Genomic DNA, 26,692 nt, shown 5'->3' on the forward strand with positions numbered 1-26,692 from the left:
TAAATCTGCCTTAAGTTTTATAGTATGTAAGATACTGAAAGGAAGGAAAAACAGTGAAAATATCCTCTCTTAATGTTCTAAATTTTATAGTCAAAACATTAGTCTCCAGTGTTGTAATAGTTTTTCTGTGGAGGGTAGTTTGAAAGAACAGTGATTTAATGTTGATTGCTTATAGCTTTTCATTTAAATGGTTGGTGTTGCACTAAAATTAGTTCAGGACACGTCTGTTTCAGTGTTTGGAGAAAGCTGAGACTGCTGGAGACCCAGAAAGGAAGTAATACCTCCATGTGACAGGGTCACACAGGCTCCGCAGCGTTCAAAAGTGTTTTTTCTTCATTTTTCAATGTAACGTGAGTTCCTTTTTTTTTTTTTGTGGAGGGGTGTGATTTTTATACTGATAAGCTCTATCACTGAATATTACGGTTCTAAACACGATGTCAGGTTTTGTACGCTTGCGATGTGGAAGCCTTGCGCACTGTAAGGAGGTAACAAGCCTGTAGAACTTCAGGTCGTGGTTTTGCACCTTTTCCTGCACAGACACATACCTGTATTGTTATAGTTACTTCAAAGCTTTTTAGATCTTGCGGTTTAATCTGTCACTGTTGCTGGTGTGGGACTGCTGCAGTGTCACTGTGAGCCCACTGTTAGGCAGGAGCATGGGCTGATTCGTCATGGTGCAGAGATCTGTGCAAATGTCTCTCAGTGTTAAGAGGGGAGCGAGAGTGCTTATTTAAGGCTACAGTGTTTCATTTATGTAATAGAGAGAAAGATTGTGTGGTCTGTAATCATCTCCCCCATCTACAAACACACAAAAACTCTTCAAGATAGCTGTAGGATGTCACATCGGCTTGGTGGAGGGCATGTAACTAGTGAAAGGGAAGTATAGTTTGAGACGAAGTTACTGTTGAGAGTGACTTCAAGTATGAGCGTTTTCACAGTGTTCTAGACACCTTTGTGTAATGTCAGGAAATGATTAAGAAGATGAATCCTGTATCATGCGATTCTGTCTTTAATCAATACCATTTAAAAAAAACCAACATATCAAGGCTATTCAGATCAGAAGGGTGGACACTCCCCCTTCTGGTGTGCTGAGGCTGCAGTTTAGGAAATGGGGGATTGTTTTTAAATGTAGAAGTATTGTGGAACTCCTGCTTTTTCCTTCTCTTATTTTTTTTTTTTAGACTTGAAACACTTGAGTCTATTGACATGCTTGTGATTTCAAGAGCTGTGCAATAACTTTGCAGTTTGTTCCTGTTTTCGTAAATGAAAAGTCCTAACACAAATGCTCCAAGTAGGTTGCATTTCATAGAGTGTGTATCCTGTTTCTTAAAACAAGGACTCTAACGTCTGTTGACTGAACTAATAATAGTATTCAAAGAACTGAATTCCAAAATACAGCTTGAGTCAGAATATTCCTTATACTAAGGACCAATCCCAGAGCTAGTAATGAAATTCTTGTTAAATTTGGATGCTTTTAAATAGTGACCTTCAATTACAAGACGTTGTGTAATTTTAAAAATCGGTAGTAACTTGTAAAACATTCTTGGAAGTTCTTGACTTGGAACTTCTGTGGACCTCCAAAGTCTAAAATCTGTCCTGTCCAGGAGGAAGTTTAAGTCTCCAGTTTGTGCTTTCTCATCAGATACCCGGTATGGCCTCATCATCAACACCTAAATATAATTCAAACTCGTTGGAGAGTTCCTCAAATAAAAGGGTGAGTGTAACTTTTTTTCATGTTTTTACATCAGAGGTCCAAGAGATCATTATCTTCCGTATTTGGGTAGAAAAATATGTATTTGAATGACTTTTTTCTTGAATGTATGTATTTATTGCTAAAATTCTAATGCAGTTAACTGAGTTGATTTAAATATCTTTCAGAGTGGGTGGGCGAAATACTCTCCGTATCACAAGTTATGAAAGCCTCCTTAAAATCAATTCTAATATACTTACTCTTATCCTTGCTTTCAACATTGAAATATTCTGTGGCATTCTTAAAAATTTTTGGCACTTTGCTGTAGAAAGATTCTGTGCTGCAATTGCTAAGTTCTACCTGGTTGTGTTTGGCTGTCTCAGTTTTAAAATGTTCACCTGTAGTGGGAAATGCATTAAAGCAATCTAAATGGCATTCCCCTCTGCTTTTTGATGCCGCGTGGCTGAAGAAAACTTAACCTGTGTGCAAGAAAACAAACTAAGGTTTTATTTAGCTTTTTAAGCATTTCTTCAAAAAGAAAGATTATTTTCTATTAATCATTCTTAAAAACTACTGAACGTGGGAAAGTCACAAGTGAGTAGATAGTGTGTAGTAGTTGTGAGTACGTTGCCTAGGTGATTTCAGTTGATTTGTTCTTCCAATCCCAGCATACTTGGAAAATTAAATGCATAAAACTTTCAGAGAACTTACAGTATAGACATTTCATTCTGATTTAATGCAAATGTAGTTAACTCTTCTTTTAGAAGGAGAAAGGCTGAAACATGCTTATGTTTTAGATCTGTTCAACCTTTAAATGTTTAACAGTTGCAGTTTAGGATAGTGGTGTGTGTTCCTGTTTTGGTTCAGTCTGTCAATTCCTACTGTGGAAAAACCTGTTCTTTCCCATGCAGAAATTACCTTGAAGATTATTTTTTTAATCTGGAACTTCAATGATTTGTAAATAAAATACCATGTGCCGTTGTACTTCTCTTTCTTTAGACTTTAAAGGATGGAACTAACTGGGAACAAAATGAAGAAATACCTCGTCTTCCAGGAGAGACTAGAGTTACAGGTATGAAGCTCTACAGCTACCTAATGCAGTGTATATTTAGGATTGTGGCATATACATATATTTACTGGATTGTTTCATAACTGGGACTGTTTGTGCTGGGGGCAGGGGTAAGTCGTGCTAAAATGTCATGAATTTTTTTAAGTAATTGCGATAGGGACTTTTTATAGCTTATTACAAATAACGCTTTAAGTCTTTAAAATCTTGGTTTCCACACATGGCAGATCCTCCAATACAAAGAAATTGCAAGTCAAGACGTATCATAATTGTATCTACAGACTAAGTAGTTCGTGTCTAGTGATGAGCCCCTTCAAAGTCTAGAGAGTTCTACATGGCGCCCACTGCGTATTGATATCTTGTTCAGTAGTGTGGAACCTTAGCCCAAACTGTGACTGCCCTAACTACATTCTTACGCTTCCTTGACACACCATGGCATGCATGTAGTTACTACACACTTGTTATCCTTTACATACAGTATTGTTGTAGCATAAGGAAGATTAATAAATTGCGTACAGTGGTTTCTTACTTCATGGAGGCTCTTCTTGGAATGTAGCTTCCACTCATGGGAGTTTGTACTGAGGTATCAGAATGCAACTGAAAGTGGTCTGCTTTCATTTGTGAAGCTTCTTCCCCCCTGCCCAAGGATTTGTTAGGTGGGTTTGTAAACAAGATTGCCTGAGGTGAAACTAGAGTGGTGATTCAGAGGAAGTACTTAGGTTTTTAATGAGGAAAGTTGTGCAGAAGGCATGAGGGAGAGGGTGTGGGACTAAGATGAATGTTTGAAATGATCCTTATGAAAATTGTCTGTGCTTTGGGGCAGCACGCTGGAAGGAGGGTGCCTGTTGTAGAAGGCAGATAAATAGATTGGTCTAAAGAAATGAGTGGACAGGGAGAAATAGGTGGTTTCTAAAGCTTCACTTCAGTCCTTAATGCCATTGCTTGAGTTAAATCTTTCTTTTTTGAGTAGTATATGTTAGTACTCGTTTTGTTACTGTCCTTGCTGAAATGCTGCTGCTGACCCTGCTGTATTTGATTGCCTCAAATTGAAATGTAATGTTTCTCTTCAGGATAGTGAGTTCCCTAAGCACTTTATGACTTGAACTACATACTTGTATGCAGAATTGGTTACAGAGCACTGAAAGATGTAATAGTATCAACAAAAGCATGTATTTGTTCTGGGATAGTGAATAGACTGGCTCAGTAATCACAGGGAGGACTTAAATCTACTCACTGTTCTATGCCCTGCCCTCTCCCACTTAGTGCCGAGAAAGAGAAGAACACAAATGTAACTACAGAAGACTACTCAAATATGCGGATTTAATTTGGACAAGTTTAGTGTATGAAGCTTTCACATTATCTTAATACAAGTGGACAAAATTCAGATTTATTAGTTTTTAAGTTCATTCCTCTCTGAGTGGCTCTTATGAGTGCAGCTCTCTATTTTACTGCTGCTTAACTGATGCTGTCCTTAGATCTGATTGTTTTTCTTTTCACAATCTTTAAGAAATGCTGCATTTCTTACAGACAAGGATGTTATTTATATGTGTCCATTTAATGGCCCCGTTAAAGGAAGAGTGTACATCACAAACTACAGGCTGTACCTAAGAAGTGTGGAAAATGTGAGTAATATGTCAGTTACTTCCATGGGATGAGTTGGCTTTAAACCCCCTTCCCTTTGCACCCACTCACTTTGATTTGTTTTGTGGCCAGTTCCTTTGTTTTAGTGTTGGCACATGTATGGTTATGGAATTGCATGGGAGGCTTTTTACTTGAAATGGTCTGTAATGTTTGTAATAGTCATTACACAATTAAGATATGGTTAAATAGTAATTGCCTTTATGCCACTGAGAAATCTGTATAAAGATGGAAGGTCTTTAAAGTTAAATGTGTTGTAAAAGTGTGATTTCCTGCCTCTTCCCCCCCCCCCCATAAATTTACATTTTAATCACTTACACTGAACTGATACATTTTTCTTTTGTCTGTTGGAGCTTTTTTGATAGCTGTTCCCTTTACACTTAGTCTGTGATAGATCAGCGGCAGTCACTAATGCTGTGCAATAGTTCTTAAAATGGCTATCTGTAAACCAAGATTTTGATTGTCCTTGTAGTCGGGAAAGAAAAATACTTTGATCAGTAGAACCTCACGTGGGTGGGGGCAGTAGTAGTGTGTTCGATAAGCAGCAATTTGAAAGAATAAAATGTGCTTATTATCTGTTTCATAATTTATTTATTTTTAAATCAGGTTTTAGGTCTATTGAACAGAGGTCTTTCTGGTTGCAGCTAACTCTACTAGTAATCTCTTTTTCACTTTGTTCTACTTTATTCTGTGTATCAATAAAGCAGTCTTAGCAAGCAGAAGTATGTAGCAGAAGGCATCTTTTTAGGGTGTTGCCACCTTTTCCCGCTGCATACTGTATTAGGCATGAAGTATTTTTGTTGTGTGTTAAATTGGATGGTGTTCAAGGCTGTAGAGTGACTGTACAGACTTCGTAACATGTTGAGGAGATATGCAATCAAACGCAGAAACACACTTTTGCTTCCTGTATGTATTTTATGTCTGCTTTCTGTTCTAGAATGCATAAGAACGTTTTGCTTGAGTCTTTTTTTCAGATTAATCTTTTCTGTATTCAAACTTTCCTTGCAGGATCCAGTTGTGGTATTGAATGTTCCATTGGGCGTAATTTCAAGGATTGAAAAAATGGGAGGAGCTTCAAGCAGAGGAGAGAACTCTTACGGATTAGATATAACCTGTAAAGTAAGACTTTCCAATAATTCATTGGGAAATGAAATTTAGGCGTTCCTTTTCTCACTGCTTACCTATTTATAGGAATGAAAAAACACGTTCCTTACAGCTGAATTTAAAACGCGCTTTTTTTTGAACTGGACAAGGAAATACCTTTTGTATAAAGGGGCTATTTAACTGTCCTCTCTGCGTGCGAGGAGAGAGATTGATCTTCCTTTCTGAATCACTAATTGACAAGAGGGTTTTTTTGCCCAGCAGTCCTGGTTTAGGGCATTATTCCTGCATTACTTCATAATTTCATTTGTTCTAAAAGTAACTTTTTATAGTCCTAAAATCTTTGAAGAACACCTCAAATGGGGTTTTTGTAAGCTGTAAAGGCAGTGAAAAGCTTATGTAACATCTCTCTGTTTCCTTAGTCTCACAAAAAAAGTTATGTGGCCATGAAAAAATATGATTGTAGGGGAGTTCCCAGTGGATAATTCAGGATCCTTTGACTCATTGATTCTTAGTAGTTAATGCACAGATTGCTTATTTTTGACATTAGTGATGAGCAAATAGCTAGGGATGTTGTAGTCTAGACAGATTATTGGCAAATTTTCATTTTGAAAACAGAGTAACTCCATCCTGCAAATGTTCAATAGCCCGTGAGACTTTTTAGTGAATCAGATACAGTCATTTCTGATGGCTTTATGCCAAAGCAGCATTTGCACCACACAGAATGTGGTACCGCTTTATTTGTAGAATTCTTATGTTCTGAACATTCACCATGGTTTGAGGTGTGTTGCAAGCAGCTTCTAAATCATGTTTAGTGTATAATATAGCATTTGTACATCAGATAAAAGTATCTTACTGCTTTGGTTCACTTAAAAGATAATGCCTTTGTTTTAGGATATGAGAAATTTACGGTTTGCATTAAAACAAGAAGGGCACAGTAGAAGAGATATATTTGAAGTCCTCACAAAATATGCTTTTCCCCAGTCACATAACTTGGTAAGTTACATCATTTATACTACTGAGTTGTCTTAATGCAGAGTTCTTGCCAATTAACTGTTTGACCTACTAATGGACATCGTGGCTGCTTAAAAAGAACCACCACAGAATCTGGTGTCAGCATAAACTAAAGAGAATCAATGTTTTTATTTTGTACACCTAAAACATTTACATCTATGTATTTGTAAAATTATGGATGCTATATGCTGTGCTTCAGGTAGACTCCTGAGTGCCTCTGATCCATACAGATTTCATTGCTTAGAGACTGCAAGTTATCCTCCCTAATTAGAAAATGTAGTAGTACATGCCTTAACTGATTTCTTCGGAATATTAAACTATCGGGCAGTCTCCAAGGCAATGATAAGTATGAATCACCAAGAGTTTTACTTCAGGAAAAGAAGACATGGTAAGACAACATTTGTTCTATTGATTAAACTGATGAAAAATATAACAGGCAGCCTATATAATAATGAATTTACACAGATTTATTTCAGGTAAAAAATAAATCTTATGGAAGGAATTGAGCAACAATGATGTTAACCATAATCTTCTGTTTCTTTGCTAAAATCTGTGTACTGTGCTTGGTGGCTCATTTTGACATATCTTTAGGAAATGCATTATTTTGTAGTTTGTAAAATTAAGTTTACCTTTTATAGCAGTGTTTTTAGGATCACTGTATGACAGCTGTCTTCAGAATTCATAGGGTTCTGCTATAAATTTTTAGAGAACTTTGTTCAGAGAATTGTCAAATATATGAGGCTGCAGCAAGAATCTTATTTCCTTCTCTGAAGATACATGTCAATCAATGGGCTATACTCTAAAAATTTAATTCTTTAAAACTCTTTTGCAGAAATAATATTCTGTATGCAAACAGTCTGTGAAATGAAAGCATAAGGAAAAATAAATGCTTTTGCTTAGAATGTTGTGTAGTGTTGACGAATAGGTCTTAAATGAAACAGATTTCTACATATGGGTAGGTGTGAGGAGCTGTACTCATAGAAAACTGCTCTAGAAGGGACTTTAACTGTACTGTTGGCATTTTATGAGTCTTACAATAGAGAATGATTGAAAGCATAACATGATATATGGACTTTGAAAGGATCGTGGAAAAGAGAGAGAAAGCTATATGTAGAAATACCAAATTATAGAGAAGTTTAGGTCAAAAGGGGCTTCTGGACATCGTCTGGTCCAGGCTTCTGTTGCAAGTAGGGTCTTAGATTAGGTTATCCAGGGCACAGGCAAGCCTAGTCCTGAATATTTTCTGCAAGAGAGATTCCATCATGTCTCTGGGCAATCTCATCCAATAGTAATTGTTCTCATGGTGAAGAATTTTTTGTTTGTTTGCTTCCTTACATTGAGGACCTGTGTGGATTTGTATGTAGTGAATGTGGACAAATTAATTTGTAACTGGCTTAGGAGAGTCCCATGTGGGATTTTTTTTTAATGGTGTCCAGTCCAACTATGGGACTTGAATAACATTGTGATGGGATGTGGACTTGTATAAGGTTTTGCCATGCAAAAAGACCGGCGTTCCTGTCTAGCGATGGTAGTAACGTGTGGAGTAGTACACTTCCCACTTTAGTTGTTGTACCTGTTGAACCGAGTAAAGCTCATGATTATGTGGCCTGGCCCATTTTGAATGTAACCTGCCAATAAATGTTATGCTCAATAACAAAAGGCTCAGTCAAGGCAGAAGTAATTTTGCCTTCACATTCAGTAAAGCACAAAACTTGGAGTAGTAACAGTATGGAGAATGGCTGTTCTTCGTATCTCTTGGCTACATCTGGAGCAGGGTATAACCATTAGAAATCAGGATTACTTTGGAGTGCAATAAAGTGAGCCTATGTTATATCATAAAGTTGCACCTGTCCTTATTTTCCTCATATGGCAATGTGGATGAGCCCTTAACTTTAAAATTTGCTAAGCAAGTGTGTGATATTTTTGGTGTGCTTTCACTGTACTTTAGGAAGCAGTTTAAATTCATCCTGCCAAGGGTGGGTGTTTCTGCCTGGTTGTTCATTCTTGCCTTGGTTTTCCCTGCATGAGTTTGAGGCTGCATGATGAACCAGATAGGGAACTGAAAGGGACTAAAGCTAAAAATGGAGAGAAAAATAAAAGCTTTACCCTGAGTCATTTCCTCAATCATGTTAGCCCAATGTGACGATGGGGTTGGGGCTTCTATGGGTGGATGTGAATGAAGAGGAATGACGGGACTGCCTCTGTCAGTGACTGGTTTAGAACAAGGGTTCACTGTCTGAATATGACAGTATGTCTGGGCTGAGCATGCCTGCCTTCTCCTTGGAACATATGCTAACGCTCTGGCCATGCAGCCAGCTCAGTCAGGGGGATGTTTTATAAAGAATGTGCTGGGACTTCTCGTGGCAGCTGGGTGAAGATGGCAGCCGTCTCCTACTCAAATGTTGAGCTCTTGCTTTTGTCTGGTCTCCTCTCTACCTTCCACCCATGTGGTTGATTATTCCTCTTATGCCAAACTTAGAGTTGTTATCACCAAGTAAACCAATGTAGCTCACTTACTCGGCACAAAATTTTCTGAGTTAGCCTTGTGCCATTTTTAATAGGTGGAGACCTGGTCTGGAATCAGTATGTGCCGGAACCAGTGCAAGAGGGGGCATGTGAGTGGAACAGGGAGCAGGCAGGAGAGAAGAGAGAGGGATGTCTTATTTTTAGCAGTGTTAAACTGGTAATTTTGCTCAGACCACCTTGTGGAACTGCATCCTTGATCTTCAGCTGGTTCAGCAGCACTGACGCTTGTGCAGCTCCACAGTGGGAAGAAGGCATTGTCAGGACAAATAGGGTCTAAACCTTTAATGTCCTGATTTTTATCTGTGTCTTTATATTTTATGTCAGATTTTTATCTGACTGATTTTTATCTGTAGTAGAACCGTATCCTTAGAGCTGATCCTAAATAAGAACTTTCAAAGATGCTTTGCTTCTGTTCTCTTCATGCTATACCACTGTTGGACAAATGGATGGTAAATACAGCCCAAAACATTATTTCTGAGTGGAGTGTACTTATTGTTATCAAGATTTTTCTCCATCACCATCCCAAGAGCAGTGTTTGAGAACCTATAATAAATCACAGGTCTGTTTGCACAACCATTTGTCAGTGTCTCAGTGTTGTCCCGTGTGCTTATTTCCAGAAGCTAATTCTTGTCTCCCTCCAGTTTGAGCATAGGTTGGGTTCAGATCTCCTTGAATCAATAACATAATGTAAAATCTGATAGCTCATCTGACTGACAACTTAGTTAATATGGAACAAACAGCTGCTATCCATAATACTCTGTTGCATTTGTATACTTGTGCTAATTGGAAGAATATTGTTGCTTAAAGTGCTTTTTAAAAAGTTTTTTTTAAAAAAATCCCCAAACCCAAACCCCACTAAGTTAAATGTTTGTAGTAACCCACAAAAGAGGAGGTATTTCGTCTCTGTTGTTTGGTGTCTGCATAGCAGCTGCTTCACTTCCTGATCTTATCTTGAAACTATACATCATCATTTTGATAAGATTATTTGCCACTGTAATACCTGCATGATACATATTTATTTCTAACCATAATAGCTCTGTGGGAAAGCCAGTTTTGATGAGGGACACTGGTAGTCATGCTGTCTGACTCTGACCTCTCCCACTCCTGATGTCGCTAGTTATCCTGGTAGTGAAAAATGTCTGAGAGTCAGATCATGCCAATGTTGCTGCTGGATCCACAAAGATGATTTTAGGTGGCAGTGAGGCCTGGCATAGGTGCCCATCTGATGGAGCACTTGGTTTTGCATCTTGACTTGAGGCTTCAGTCTGAATGACTCATGCCAGTCTCAGTGCAATAATGGTGTAAGGTTACTGCAAATCAGAAGTTAATTATGTAAATACTGCGATGTCTGGTCTTACTTTTTAGATGGACAGGTAAGATGTAACTGGCTCACTTGTAGTAATGGCATATTAAAGGCCAGGCTAGTGTTATCTCTATTTTTAAACACAGTGAGAAACGGACAGCCTTTTCACTGAGTAAAAGCTTAGTGTTTTATAATACATGAAAAGCATGAACCAGTAAGTTAGAATCAAAAACAGAATTGAATTTCTTTGTAACACCTCCTTGGTTCTAGTTTTGCTGCTTTCTTCTTTTGTAATGCATGAAGATTAATCAAACATTTTATAAATTGTGCATGACCATTTAACATATGTATACAAGTAGAACATATATTTATGTACTACGATTCCATAAATAAATATATAACTATTTGTAAATAGGCTGCCTGCAACACTGTGTTGTCAGATTGTAGCCGCTCTTTCCTTTATCTCGCAGAAGTACATTATGTTGTGAGCAACCAGTGTATCGTGTATTATTTGTGTGTGCAAAATAGTAATGATAAATTGAACGTTGAAGGCAAGCACTTAATCTGTAGGAGGACTGAAAAAGATACTGTGTATTGAAATTGCAGGTTAGCACCTGCAAGGAAGTAAACAGAATTATTTGCCTAGTGAAGCATAGAAAGTAGCTTACCAAAACTGTTACAAGATTTGAAAGCCTTTTTTAAAGTGAAGTGGTAGTCTTCTGCTTCAAGTGAAGTGGTGGTCTTTTGCTTTTAGACTGTGGATCTGCAATGAAATCCCTACTTCCATTCCTCAACCTCAAACCACACTTTTATTTTACTGCAATATTGTTCTGAACTTGAATGTCTCTTATGTGGTTTTTTGAAATTTCCAACCATTTTTGTTGAATTTACGGTTTAGTCTGTTCTCCTGGCTTCTCTGCCATGTTGTGTTGGAATACATAGAGGGATACAAATTTTACTTTCATCTAATGAGCTGCCTAAGCGGACAGGAATGTATGAAAATCTTAGGTTGAGAAATTGCTTTAAACTGTATATTGTTGAATGGAACCTCACTATGATTGTTAGGGTTGAAAAGGAAGCACTTTCACGCTTTGAAACTCCTTTATATATTGCCTTGTATATTTTGTGGTGGGAGGAGGGCCTTAAGGTAGGGTGGGGACGTTGCTGTATTTCAGACGCTAGCATTTAGCCTGGACTAAAGTTCAGGTCACCTTCACAGAGTATTTCAAGACTTGAAATACCAAGTTTTAAGTGAAAGGTCGTTGGGTGTGGTGGGGGCGGGATTCAGACCTTTAATCTCTTTTGTACAGTAAGACATTCAGTAGTAATCAGATTAACTGTACAGTCTGTACATAGACTGTATATGTGCACATATAAATATGTGATGTAGATTTTTGCTGTAATTTAGTCAACTCTTGCAGAAGAAAAATAACTTCTAGTCTTCAGGTTTTTAGTTACTCTTCATTTTTAAATACTGTTCTTGTTGGAGTATACTTCAAAAGTTTTCTCTGAAGTGCTCATATAAATTCTGAGTCCAAACTTTGCTCCATACACCTCTGCATTCATTGTAGTGTTCTGTTATTTGTTAGTCTTCAGATTTATGCTGGTTGATCCATGTTACTAATGACTTTTTTTTCTTGGGCAACTTAGGAAGAATTTGCACTACCTGGAATGTCAACAGAATTCATGAAGCTTAATTGTCAACTGTAATAGTTGTGGGTTGTGTGACTGAAAGCTTCTGCAGCAGATGTTGTAAAGTGTTTTAAATGAAACATGTTGTACATAGTAGGACCTTGTTCTTTCAGAGAGGATCCTGTCCATCCCCTCTTCATGCACAGTAAATTTAACCCTGTTTTTTAAAAGGTGAAAACAAAATGCACTTTTCCGACTGATTTCTTGTGGATTTCTGTGGCTAACGTAAACAGCTTATCTGCCATTTGTTTATTTCTAGTTTGGAGCTGCACCTTCTTAATTTTTATCAGTAAAATCTTCTATGTAACAGTTCTCACGGTGCACTGTAATAAATTAATATATTTTACTTATCAGGGTAATTTACTTAAGCTGGGTAATTTTTAGGTTCTCACCAGGAAACTTGCAACATGTAGCAGCTTAAATAAGTAACATATTCCTGCCTTTGAGATGTCTTTTAAGTGATCCTTTAGGATTCCAGTGTTTGTTTCCTACTGTTATAAGATTCTCCTTTGTCTCTGGCTCCTTGGTGAATTCTTAGCATAGTTGCTCTTTGGGATATGGCACATTCCTTTGGGGAGGAGGGGATGGTTCTTGTAGCTGTTTATTAATAGTTCAGCAAATCAGTTGCATCTACTGGCTTAGATAGTGATATTCCTGTTCTGCTGTATTTCTAGTTTGCAGCTGAAACAGCCAACCAACCATTTACAGTTTTTTCTGCTTAACTTCTGATACTTGCATCTACTTTTAATGGAATGGGTTTTTTTTCTAATACAGTTGATGTCCATCTCTTTCCTGTTCCTTTCTTCATCTCCCCCTCCATCCCACTTTGCTTAGTCAAGAGAGTCCATAATGTTGACTTACACTGAAGGCATATCTCTTTAAAAACAGTGAAGACATTCAGAAAACACGACTTGAGAATGCATTTTTTGCTTCTACAAACTAGCCAATGAGTGTACTTGCTCTAAAATACTGATTTAATTTAGAATTCCAGTTTCTAAAACTAGTGAGATAAATTATCTTGTGTGAGCAATAACATCCTTTTTAAAATACTCGTTGATTTGAAATACATGGGAAAAAGCTCCTCATTTTGGAGGGATTCAGTTTTGTGTTTTGATTAGAGCTGTTTACTGTTTAAATGATTGACATATTAGGCTAGACAGAATTGCCTTGAGCCATTAGGGTCTGCCTTCATAAGGTCTAAAGAAACCTCCACCTGGGCCTGTGAGCACTTATGAAGCATCGCCGTACCTCTGTAGATGTAATCATGGCACCTTAGAGCCATGGTTATTTTTTCCTTGCTTGCCAGGTTTTCTGCATTTCTGCTTAGTTCAGGTCTATGCCTGTGAAAATTGTGTTGATTTGGGATGTTTGGTTTAGCATTGAATTTGTTCTTTTAGAGTCTTTTGAATAGCTAGGAGACTTTTGGCTTTTTTGTTACAAAAGAGCTATGACGGGCTCTTGAACGCTTTCGGCTCTGGCTGCTGTTGCTCATTTAGCTCAGGATAACACATTCTTTTCTGCGTTTTTTTTTTTTAACAACTTAGTTTCATGCTCCAGTTGGCATCTGAAGAATTCATAAGTCACCAAAATCAATCTTCTCAGTGAAGGAGATTCTTAAAATATATATTACTTTTGCCTTTATCATAACCTGTGAAAACAAAGCAAGGAAAAAGGGGTTAGTTAGGTAATACAGCGTACTTGGAATTGTTTGAAGGAAGGAAGTTAAAAGGTATGAGGAAGTTGTCAGAATGCTGGGTGAGGATGCTGTGTTGTATAAATGAGTCTTGAGAGTGAGCAACAAAGCAAGAGAAAAGTAGAGCGTGTAACCTGCTAACAGCGTATTTAGTTTCATTTTCAGGGGCAACTTTTTAATTTTCATGGAGTTTTACAGTAAACTGGATTTCTGTTAGTAAGAATCAGTTGGGGAGGGAAGGCAGAAAGAAGGCTACAAGAAAAGAACAATGAATAGCAATTAAGACTTTTTACACTTTCAATTTGGTATCTAATGTTTTATGTAGTAACTACACCTGTACCTATTGGAGCAATTTTGGTGAGAAGACAGTAGTTGGTGAGGATGTGAAATATGGGGAATAAATGGATATAAACTATTTTAAAACATTTCAACCTCCTTGCAGTAAAAAAATCCAACAGTTTAAGCTTTGTAATTTTTATTATTTTGTCACTTCTTGTTTTTTAACTATTGTCACGTTTTCATTATATCATCGGCAAATCTGTATTTTTTTCTTACTTCTTGCTCTTTGCTTTACAGTCTTATAAACATCACATTTAAATGGAGAGAATGGGGCTGGGAGAAAGCATCAGTCCTATTTTGTGGCAGGCATTAGGGTATAACTGATGAGCCCTCATATTTGCCACTTTCAGTCAGAATTTGATGTAATAAGCTTGTTTTACATCCTACAGCTTTTTTTTGCATTTGTAAATGAAGAAAAGTTTTCTGAAAATGGATGGATGGTGTACAATCCAATGTCCGAATACAGGAGACAAGTGAGTTATTAAAGTTCCAGTTGCCTGGAGCTTTCATATCTGACAACTTGCATAGGGGAATTATTGTTTGTACATTTCTTTTCTCAGCTGTTTTATGGGGGGAGATGAGGATGGGAGAAGATGGAAATACAGCCTAAAAAAAAAAAGTAAAGAAAAGAGAAAAACCACTGCAACCTTCAAAAAAATTAGAATGTCACAGGAAGGTAGTCTTTGCTCTTTGAAGGAAGTTATTGATACCTCTTACAATATGCCACTGTTAAGTGAGCAGGGGAGAGTGTGCCAAATATGTAACTACAGTGTCCTAAATATAGATTTGATTTGGTCTTTGATTTGGTCTACTTCTTTCTGAAGTGAAGGCGGGGGGGAGGAAAAAGCAGCTTATTTTAGAAACAGCATTGCTTTACAGAAGTTACTTCTATGTCTATCAGTGTTCTACCTGGCTCTTTAGGTGATTGTGGAAAAATGTCAGCGAAAGAAGATGATATTCTTAATTTTAAAATATCTTTTAGACAATCTATTTTTGCTTTAAATATGACATTTTGTAAAAGAAAATTAAGTAGCAAACAATAAGGACTTCCTTAGATTGCCCCGCCCCCCCCGCCCCTCCGTCATTTTTTGGTTCAAGGTTTAGAGGCCTAAGACCCAAAAAAGGTAAAATACAAACACCCACACAAACCCCACTCTGTGTGTGTGTGTGTGGAGGGCTTATCAGTCTTTCTCAACTTCCTGGCTGCTGTTTGTGAAATGCCTTACTGAGCAGACTGCAACTAGTTGTTTCAGTAAGAAAGCTGCCCTGAATCTTATTTTTAACCTGAAGGTAGTACCAGGCTACAGGGAGGAAAGGTTGAGATGAGAATTCCTCCCCATCTTCACAGGACCATAGTCTCTTTTCAGCAGGCAAAATGGAAAGGCAGAGTTTTGAGAGAGGAGAGAAGAAAATTTTCTTTCCCCAGTCTCAGTTAAAGAAATACCTCCACTAGTTTCACTCATTGCTTTGAAGCTTGTTGTGAGGATAGAACTGTGTATGTAAGAGTATATGAGATAGCTATGCAGTTGTTTAAGGCTGTGAATCCATCAGCAATGAGTAGGTTTTTTGTGGTCTCGTAATCTTTTTTTTTTTCTATTGTTTTGAAACAGTACTGTAATTAGGTTAAATTGGTAGGTTGTTGCCACCATGTGGCCATAATGTCATGTAAAATTCAAGAGCAGAATTATTTGTGCAGCCAAAAATACATCGAAAAACTTGTTACATTTTTAGGGACTACCTAATGAACGGTGGCGAGTGACTTTTATTAATGAACATTACGGACTCTGTGACACGTATCCATCGCTCTTAGTAGTGCCATATAATGCAACGGACGACGATCTCAAGAAGGTTGCTGCCTTTAGGTCCCGAAATAGAATCCCGGTGAGTATTACCTGATGAAAGTTACCTTATAGTGTAGCTCGTTTTAAGTATGCATCCAAACAGCTTCTTGCTGAACACAACACAGAGGATGCTTTTTTTGGAAATAGTTACAGCAAAATAGTTTTGATTGGCTGGTGGTTTTTTCTGCTTGAAACTAGTTTCTTGGCCAAGCCACATTTCCGTTGGTCTCCCCCACGACAATCACCCATTCCAGCTTTGTTGGTTTTAACTTGACTTTTCTAGTAACAACTGCCAGCATTGCAGATTCCTTTTCCTTAATGAAGTATGAGCCTTAGACTGCCATCTGTACTAGTTTGTTGACTGTTGTTGGATGCACATCAAAAGTGATAGCAAATGTTATCATCCTATAGGCAAACCGCATGGCATTTAAACATAATTCCAATGGTCAGTCCTAAAATAAGACCTCACGCATAGTCTCCGTAGTGAATTCCTGGGCTTTTTAGTCCTTTAAATCCGGCTGTGGAATTTAAGATAAACCCATTTGACTTTCTGAGTATATTTCTGTAACTGGAATTCTCTGAGGTAAGAGAATTTTTATGTATTGGCTTTTTACAGCACTACAGAAAATATTTTCTGTTATAACTAGTATTTCAATTTGGCAAACTCGGAAGAGGTGCCTAGATTCTTAGTAAGTACCAGAAAGCTGTCCTGAATCTCAGTTAATTTCAAACAGATGCGAAACTTAATATGATAAATATTTATTAGATGTGCTATTTACTGACATGCTAGGCCTATAGTTATAAATTTGCTATATATATACACACACATATATGTATATGTATAACATATAATCTGTATAACATATATGTTAAATATAGCATGTGTGCTTATAGTTTTTGCAACCTAGCTGTATCTTCTCTGGTATCGCAAAATTCATGACAGGGCTTTTGTATGCCTGTACAGTGAGAGTTATTTCCTTGGTAATAGTAATTTGATTCTTGTCAGGAAATAACCAGTCATACTCACTCGCACACACACTGACAGGTCTCATTTCTAGATATACAGCTACGGGTTGTATTTCAGGAGTGAATGCTGCCTGAGGATTTTTTTTAACTCCATTTTTCACTCTAACTCATGATTTTCAGACTGGGTGAGAATGCTGTTTCTTAATATTCTTCAACAATGACATTGGAGTTTTTTGCCTGCTTCTTGGGGTGCTTATCTTTAATCACTTGCACTGCAATCTGTTCCCTGGGCAGCTCACTATCTCTTGTCTGTGGTAAGTCCCCTTTTGCTCAGAAGAACAGCAAAGGCAGCATGCTCTGCTCCAATGTCTCCTCTTTGTAAAGAGGGCTGAGGAACAAAGTGTACTTTAAAAAGAAGAGGAAACGTTCAAGATACTTCAAAAGGTTCAACTTTTCCCTTTTTTGGATAAGGAAGGAAAGTTGTTATTGTAGAATTGGAGCATCTTAGTCACTGTTTCTACAATGAGTTAATTCTTCTGACTTGTTTCTGAGTTTCAGCAGGCATTGCTATGTTTGTTTCCAGTTTGCTTTTCAGAATTATTTGTGCAACCTAAGACTTGTAGGATAATATTAAAATACACTCGATTATGTAGGTAAGTATAATTTCAACAAGAGAATGAACTCCTTTAGCAATTATCATTATTAAACTTTGAGACTAAAATGGAAGCAGTTGAGATGCCTGGGGATTATCTTTTGAAGAAATAAAATAAAAAGTTAATTTTCATATTATCAATTTTAAAGAACATAACTTCAACATTTAAGTTATGATTTTTTTAAAAAAAATGTATTTCTTCTAATGTGTTTTTGACATGTGACTAGGTTCTGTCATGGATTCATCCAGAGACTCAAGCTGTTATTATGCGCTGCAGTCAACCCCTTGTTGGAATGAGTGGCAAGCGGAATAAAGATGATGAAAGATATCTTGATATCATCAGGGAGGCTAATGGGCAAATATCAAAACTGACCATCTATGATGCTAGGCCCAGTGTCAATGCAGTCGCGAACAAGGTAAAGAGATGTTTAATAGTCTTACTTGTGAAGGGGAGTGAGGAGGGGACTTATTTTGAAGTTTTCTGTGAGGAGTTTTTTTGGGAACAGTAGTAATCTTAATGTAGATAAACTTATATATACATTTTTATATAATACAGTATATTTGTATAAACAAATACTGAGGCTCAAGGCCATGAGTGACTAAAGCAGGCCATAAGCAGGGTTTCAGGACCGTATGTGGATTTCCAGACACGCTTTACCCTGTCCCTTAGCAGTCAAGCACAGATCTTGGCATGGGACTGAAATCAGATACAACAATACTCTGTGCTGTGAGGTAGATGTAGGCTGAGCTGTAGAGTATGTCCTCTGTTGGAATGATGTGCCACCTCTGTGCAAGCCACGGCTCTGCTTCATGTCCTCTGGGCAAATTCTCTCCTGGAAAGGCTGTGCGCATAAAGCCAAGCCCACTGATAGGCGTCCTTCGGTTGCTTCTTCCTAACCATTACGCGGTCCACTTCAGACCTATCCAGGCATCCGGCAATAAAGTGATGAATAAGTTAATCTGGGGGGTTGTACTCTAAACAGCAGTATGGGTATGATCTTGGATACCTGTTCTTCCCTAGGTGCCTGTAGTTGGTAAGTGCACTAACAGAAGTAGTGTTTCCATCTGACAAAGTGACCATTTCTTTGCTGATCTGCGATCAAAGCCTAAATGGGATCAGAATCATAGAACAGCCCAGCTTGGAAGCGGCCTCGAAAGATGATCTTCCAACCTTTCAAGAAGAAAAGGTGTCCCTGTGCCTTAATTTTTTTTCCCTTATGCCCCCCCTCAGCTCTGAGGACCAGATTGTTCAGGCATACTCAGATAATGCCAGTCACAGTGCGTCAGGGTGTGTTTAGCGCAGAGCACAGCAGACATGGACGTGCTCCATGTTTATATGAAAAGCCTAGTTGGCGAGAGATAGTGAAGGACACAGGTTTAATGCTTTCTTCATACAAGAATGTACCAACTTCACTCCCTCCATGTCAGTGTGTCCCTTACCTACTGAACTTCAAGCGCAGATGAAGTGGACGTGCTCTTCAGTGCTTACTAGTGAAGCTGAGTGCCCTGCACAGCAAAGAGCATGAGAGAGATGAGCTCAAGAGGGTTTGAGATCTTAGTGAAATAATGAATAAGCTTATCTGTGAGAGAAGGAATTCTAGCTTCTGAATAGTTTTTTGGTGCAAAATGTGAACACTAGTGGAATGAGTCCTCATCAATGTTTGTGCTGAAAGGAATGTGAAGTGGTAAAACTTGTTTGTCTCTAGGTGGTTTATATATGACAAATGTTAAGTGGCTTCAGAATTCAATAGGGACAATAATGTTAGTGTTTTGCTCTGTGCAACTTAAATGCACGCATCTGTACCTTTACAGCCCTCTTTTCTGTAATGGGGAATATAATTTATTAAGCAAGAAATAAGACCTTTTTTTTTTGTATAGCACACATTCTTTCAAAGACTTTATCCTAGGGACTGTTTAGCTAGGTTTTAATCTGATGGCTTGTATTTTGAGGGTCTGCCTCTATTGCTTACATTTTACCCTACAAATTGCATTATCCTCTGCACACTGAATTTTTATGGGTCAACAGAACATGTAACCCTTCTGTTTGCCTTGTGGAAGGAAAGTCGGTTCTTACAATAACTTAAATTTTTCCTCAGTTCTTAGACAAACTCCAGTTTTATACCCCATTTGATTCAAGGATGTATTATGGCCAAATTTTATACACACATAATTACTGAAGTATGAAGCACAGTTTTCAGCTTTTTAAAATGGTCTATGTATTTCACCCATGTGTTTTAATTAACTCCTGACATGTCTAAATATGAAATCGTTAATCACAGCAGTAAAAGCAATAGGGTGCATTTCTGGGTCTGAGGGACAGTGACATACAGAGTGCAAGCCACTGTTGATGAGCACTGAAAAAAGTTTTCTTGAACAGCTGTAAAGATTAGTATAAGCAAAATCTTGGGCTACCCTACACATGCATTCCTGTGCTCTTTGTAGATAGGTCAAGACCACACAGTCAGTAGGAGCTGCAGCAGCCCTGATGCTAAAATTACAATCATTCCTTACCAGGACTTAATGATATTCAAAGGCAAGAGAAAAATACAATCATTACTACTTTCAGCACGGAGCCTGGCAGCCCTGAGAATACCCCACATCTGAGGAAGGAGATAGAGGGCGTAGAATAGAGATGCTGGGCTACTCTACAGAAAAGTAGGTGGTACTAATGGGTAAAGGCTAGACAGTATTTTAGGTTGCTGTCGGATGTGTAGCTGGTGGCTGTAAGGGCTTATAAAGGCAAAATTTATTTATCACAGTTTATGGCATGGCGTGTTTTTGCTGTCTGCAGGAAATGCTGTGATTTTGCAGCTATCTTCGGAAAACCTCATCAGTGGTAGTGTGTCCTAAAATATGTGTGGTTTTTCCACTTCCTTTTGTGACCAGGCACATCCTCTGCTGTGGTGGTGATTAAACGTTTTGAGAGAGCAGCAGTAGAACAGACTTTCCACTTATGTGGCTCTTTAATTTCTTAACAATCTAAATACATGTTTAGTCTTCAGCAATAAAATTGAATGTCAGAAAAGTTACTTTAAAGTAAACTTTAACGTTGTTACTAATTTACTTCTTAGAGGCAGAATCCAAGACTCTTGACCTTAATTCTTGAATGAAACGTAACTTATTCTTAACTGAACTCTTAAATTTAATTTTACTTTGCCAAATGTTTTATTATTTTTATCTATTGCAATATCACTTCGATTTTTAGTAGTAAATGGCCAGGCAGTTTAAACACAGGAAAGAAAATTTTTTTTTTTTTGGTACCAAGTTTGCACTGGTAAACCTGAGATTTGCTTTCTTTTGAATTAGTGGTATAAAGGAAGAAACAGACAAATCAAAATTTCTTTAATTGGTACAGAAACCAAGAAATGAGCAATTTTATTCCCTGGAAGTGTTATGATAATTGCTGTTTTGCGTGATGTACTTTACACTATAATTTTACCTTCATAATCTGTCTGGCAAGTAAGTTGATTTCTTTTGTATTCAGAATCATGAGTTTGTTTAATCCGTGGTGGGAAAAGTGAACGTAAATGAAGAAAAAATATTGACATTGTAATGTCAGTTGGTCAAGGAAAAGCTGTTTCCACCATGAATCTCAAAACTAATGAGGAAGGTACAAATGTCTTTTTATTCTCAAAGCAGTCTGAGTCCTGACCGATGTGATGCTGGCCCACATCTCATTCAGTCTCATTCAGTCCTGTTCGAAGGTCTCCAGGCCCAACAGTATAAACTATCTTTTAGTGCTGATCTAAAATAATCAGTTTTCCCTTTTAGGGTTACTCCCTTGAGATTTTGAAAGGAACTGGGCTAGCTGGAGCAACTTCAACTTTCTGACCATGCGCTATACTTAACATACTTTGTCCTTTTGGACAGAGGAAAGCCCCCAAGTATTCTTCTCCAGCATTTGCCCCTCCGAAGCTTGTATCCGAGACTGATGTTTTAAACAAGCACCTGAAATTATATACTGCCCAACTACAAAATAAAGTATAAATAAAATTCAGTCCCTTCTTGCTCTGTTGAAAAGCTGCTACAATGGTGTATATGTGACTAAAGTTAATTTTAGATCTCTTGTTTGTAGGCAACTGGGGGAGGATATGAAAGTGAAGATGCATATCCCAATGCAGAACTCTTCTTCTTGGACATTCATAATATCCATGTCATGCGGGAATCTTTGAAGAAGTTGAAGGACATTGTTTATCCTAATGTGGAAGAATCACACTGGTTGTCGAGTCTGGAGTCGACCCATTGGTTGGAACATATAAAGGTAACTTTTTGCCCTTTGTTTGAAATAAGGTTTGTCCAAACCTGTTGTATCAGCCTTGCTTTCTTTGCTAGACTTTGAGATAGTCCTGATATGGAATGCATCAACTACTTGGACTACAAAAGTGGCATCACTGAGTGTTGGCTTTTTGCCAGCTAGCCTTAGCGTATGTTATGAGCTCATTACTAAGCAACAGTAGGTGAAATTCAACGTTTATTGTCTGCCTCAAGTCAAATGTCAGTCTAACAGAGGAATGCATTGTTAGTTTGATTTTTACGTATGTGATAACTGATTTATTTTGGTCTCTAGCAATGCAGGACTACAGATAACTGTTGTTACAAAGGATTAGTAGAAATTGCTTTAGTTGTCAGTATGTATGTGGCTTTAGTTTGTGAATTATGGTTTTGTATATAAATCTTGCAGCACAAATAAAATACTTAAACTGGTAATTCACAAGTGTTCTTACTAGTTGACCCTTGAACCTTTTGCCTCAAGTACAGCTGTGCAAAAGTATTTAGAGTGTTACTTAATGAATCCTACTTAATAAAATTTTCATTTTAAGTTAATATTTGGAAAATAAGCATATTAGAAGGGTACAAGTTCCTTCTTCTAACAACTGAGATTTCGGTAATTTTGTTCAAAGGAAGGAGCCAAATGAAACACAGAATTTTTAGAGAGTATATCTTATGGTAGATCCTCTTTTTCTTTTTAAAAGAAGCTTATGTTCTTTGGTTTATCAAGGTTACTGTTTCCTGCCCCAGTTTTAAAGAATTTGCTGTGAGATTAATTAGATCTTACTAAGGGATTAGGGAACCAATCTGTTTCTTTGTTTTTATACAAGAAACTTACCTGATCTCCTGGAAAATTCTTTTCCAATTAACTATGTCATGATCTTTAGGTCTTTTAATGGAAACAGTATCAATTTGGATACTGTGCAGATACAAAGAAATCAATTTATTTTTGTTAGAATGATAATAATCTGTGTTGTTTGGTGTCTGTTCCTCTTTGCTAGCTCGTCTTGACAGGAGCTATTCAAGTGGCAGACAAGGTGTCCTCAGAAAGGAGCTCTGTGTTGGTTCACTGCAGCGATGGCTGGGACCGGACAGCACAGCTAACGTCGCTGGCCATGTTGATGCTAGACAGCTACTACAGAACTATTGAAGGCTTTGAAGTTCTGGTGCAAAAAGAGTGGATAAGCTTTGGACACAAATTTGCATCGGTAAGAATTAGAAGATCATTGCAAGAGTCATGCAACATTAAAATTCTGAAAAACTTTTAGAGATTTTAGTGTGAAACTACTCATTGTGTCAAGGTTTCATAACCCTTCTCATTATTTTAGAAATCCGATTTAAAATATTTCAGGTGAATCTGAGCAGAGCTTCTGGGTCTGGACCCGTTTGGTTAATATTCTTTTGCTGTTCTTTCTCTAAGAACTTGTATTTTGTCCTTTATACCCTTTTAAAGACACGGGATTGCTGGGATTACTGTGGTTATTGAGCAAAGAAAGTGAGAAGGCAGAAAAATGGTGTCCTCCAAACTTTTCAGAAGATCAAATCAGTGTGGGACATGAGGCTTCTCCCTCTCCTTCCCTTTAGACTATTTTGAATGTCATGAGAGGCAGGTGAATGGGTCTGCCCAATGTCTTTTAAGTGATTTTTTTTGAATGCTTCCCAATTCTTCTAAACTTGTCATAATAGCTCTCAAGAGGCTGTTACTGGTAATACCAGCTCTAATTCCGTTCCATTGTCTTATGGATGCTTAGAAGGTTAAGTAGAAACTGTCTATAGCAAGTCCTTAATATTCTACCCATGTATCATGCCAAGTCCAAGGGTGCTTTTGTTAGGAAACTTTTTGGAGTCTTAGAGAAACCTCTTTTAAATTTGGCAGCTAACCATTTAACGAGGAAATCTATATGTGGAACCTGGAGAAGCAGAACAGGTTGTCAGGGAAAGCGTGCTGGGATATGTAAACATAAAACGTAAGTTGGGAGCCTTACAACAGTCTTACTTGTTGATGCTGAGCCTTGTAATTCGCAGTAAGAAGTTTCCACACCTTCAGTAGAAGTTATTTGCATAGGCAATTTTTCCCTAGTGGAATATTCTAAAGATATTACTTACTATTGCTAAAATTGAGAAAATAGGCAATCTGGAAAAAATCAAGAAATGCGAAAATACACCTATGTGTGTATTTCATGCCCATTTTACATTTGCAGGGCTGTCTTAGTCATTCGGAAGTTCATGTATAGCTACTCAGCGTGAATCACCTTACCATTTAAGTGTGCTTGTAGGCTGCAGGAGTCTTTGATCTGACATTCTAAAGGTGCTTTGAGGCTTAGGAGATTTGCATTTTGATTAGGAGTGATATCTGCTGTTGTCCAGTTTGTGGTGTACTTACCTGTAGTCTTCTAGTAGTGATGTGTTCTATAAACCTTGGAAGTATTCTGTCTCAGTACAGCCACAGGAAAACACTGTCTTGCCTTTTTGTTCTCGTATCTTATTTTGTATTTTTTAAAAATGTTATAGTCATGATGCAGATAAAATTTGATTGGATTACTGGCAGACTTGTAGCCTAGCTCATATGTTATGGTTTAACACAAAACTTGAAAAGAGAGATCTGTGTGTTCTCCACCATTATGAATAAATTCAAATAATCTATGACCCTTTGTTAAACCATTAATTTTAGTTTGAGTAATCAAAGAAGTTTGTTCTCTCTCAACAGATGTTTCCCCTGCTAGTGAGGTAGGACTTATGCACCCTTTCCAGATGGCTAGCTCAGTCCACTGATTCATCTCTGACAAAGTGACAGTAAGGGTGACTTAAATAGCTTGCTTTTGCTTAAACTACTATTCTATTTTTCCAGCTTGCTTGCTCAAGGAGTAATCTTTGGAAATGGTTTAAGCCACTCTTCTTTAGCCATCTGCTGTTTTCTGAGTACTGTATATTTTGATCTGATGGGTTGTTTAGTTTAAAAGTGAAGGTAGTATTCTTCTGGTGTGTTCTGTAGAATAAAAACTGATAATGCAAGCAGAAAATACTGTGATCGTACATGCTCTGTTTTAGTTTGGTAGTAATTTGTTAGACCTGTGAGCTTTAACACTGAGGACTAGGCACTTCAGTGCAGTTAGAATTTCCTGAACCTCATCTCTGAAACTGTTGGAGAAGAGTAGGGTATTTCTTACATTCTCTGGGTTAGAGCAAGCCTTGTGTTTTCATGTTACTGGGGTTGCAATTTGGATATTTTAATAACAAATAACTAAATAGTAGACTACATAATAGTCCCTCTCTGTATTTTCTATCTAATGAAGCACACAATAAGTTTCTTTGTTGAAAAGGAATTCTTTACCCAGCTTTTATATGCATAGTAAACTTAGTGCACTATCCAGATGATAAAATTGCTTGCTTTACGGAGCATCATTCTAATAATGCTTTCTAATATGAGACATAGATGTATTTTCAGATGGAAAATACTCGGACATCAAAGAACTGCTAACCATAGTGAAAGTGGAAGGACTTCCACTCCTTACTGAAGTAAACACTGTAAACAGATACCATGTATTTTAAACCATGAAAACTGGAGAGCAAGGATGCCAATTTGTCTTCCCTATAGTGCTTTCCTCATCATTTGCTACTGTTGACTGAGTTCAGCTACAATCTCTCATCTCCCTCTATTTCCTGCCATTCAATTCTATTATTTTAAACTATCTTGCAAATCATCGTACAGAGCAGTGTACTGCTTTTATCAGTTTTTTTCACATCCTTAAGACATTAAGCCTGCTATCTTACAGGCAGATAGACAACATCTTAGTTCAACATACATGCTGCTCTTTCGTCTCCTCAGGCAAGTATATTCAAGCAGAGTTATGGACTTAATAGAATCTCTTTTCCCTGAATCTCTTATCTGTTCTCAGCTATCAGATGTGAAAGGGAAGGAAACAGCTTTTACCAAACCTACTTTTTGTCTGTGGGGAGAATTCCTTTGTTACTTTGGACTCCTCAGAATAAGCGTCTCACCCAAACTTTAAAAATGTGCATTAATTTTCTATCAAGAACATGAATATTTCTTTGCATTCGCTCACGTTCACTGTCTACGTCCTGCGTGAATCTTTAGGTTCCAGCGTGGAGGGGGAAGAGGAGAATCTGTGTGGATAGTTTGATCTAGGTTCACCTGTGGCTTAAATTACAAAAGAAGACTAAGTATATAACTTGGCTGTGGATTAACTTGTTATGTAAATATAGTTCAAAATATGTCTTGATTAAAGCATCCTTTACCTTGCAAATAACAGTTCTGCTTGTCCCACAGTTAGCAGGTTTTTATAACGGGAACAATTATGACGTTTGGGATTTTTTCTCAGACATCTTTGGAACAGCTTTGCAGTTGCAGTATTTCTGTGTATCCAAATCTCTCCTTGGTGCAATAGCCAATTTCGAAATCACAAGAACAGATTGCTCTATTACATTAATATTCTAGGGCAAAATAAGAAACAATGTCTAGTGGCCATAAAATACTGTTTCAGCTAACAGGAGGCTGTATTACTTCATTTCAGAGAATAGGCCATGGCGATAAAAACCATGCTGATGCAGACAGATCACCCATCTTTCTCCAGTTTATTGATTGTGTGTGGCAGATGTCTAAACAGGTATGTTAGCTCTTTCTTCAGAAGGTAATGTTAAGAGATTACTGGATTAAAACCCTAGATCTTTATTTTAAAATAAAAAGTATTTGAAGAGGACAGCATACCCCTCTGCTCTGCCACTATAGTAAAAAACAGTATATTTACTTTTAAACCATACCATCTCTCTACCCCGCTTCTAAAAGCGGTATACAAGCTGTACTTATATTGCTTAATATGGCATTGGCTGTGCGCACAAGGCTGGTTTGTCTTGGATGGGGGCTTCTCAGAAACACCTTGAGAC

General features: G+C 37.6%; 1 protein-coding gene across 5 annotated transcripts in view; it reads left to right on the forward strand.

The window, feature by feature from the left end:
* Positions 1–26,692, forward strand: part of MTM1 (myotubularin 1) — a 43,010-nt gene that overhangs the window by 12,119 nt on the left and 4,199 nt on the right. For 4 of the 5 annotated variants that reach the window (XM_075107051.1, XM_075107054.1, XM_075107056.1 and 1 more), the window contains exons 3-13: positions 1,643–1,714; positions 2,690–2,762; positions 4,284–4,378; positions 5,403–5,513; positions 6,390–6,491; positions 14,452–14,535; positions 15,794–15,943; positions 17,749–17,937; positions 21,597–21,782; positions 22,792–22,998; positions 26,323–26,415. In XM_075107051.1, the coding sequence (XP_074963152.1) occupies positions 1,652–1,714; positions 2,690–2,762; positions 4,284–4,378; positions 5,403–5,513; positions 6,390–6,491; positions 14,452–14,535; positions 15,794–15,943; positions 17,749–17,937; positions 21,597–21,782; positions 22,792–22,998; positions 26,323–26,415 (1,353 nt within the window). In that variant the 5' untranslated portion in view covers positions 1,643–1,651. Of the gene's footprint in view, positions 1–1,604; positions 1,715–2,689; positions 2,763–4,283; positions 4,379–5,402; positions 5,514–6,389; positions 6,492–14,451; positions 14,536–15,793; positions 15,944–17,748; positions 17,938–21,596; positions 21,783–22,791; positions 22,999–26,322; positions 26,416–26,692 lie in introns of all 5 variants that reach the window. The other variant, XM_075107052.1, reaches the window with a different exon arrangement.

Source organism: Phalacrocorax aristotelis, chromosome 11 (assembly GCF_949628215.1).
Source record: "Phalacrocorax aristotelis chromosome 11, bGulAri2.1, whole genome shotgun sequence".
Taxonomy (NCBI): domain Eukaryota; kingdom Metazoa; phylum Chordata; class Aves; order Suliformes; family Phalacrocoracidae; genus Phalacrocorax; species Phalacrocorax aristotelis.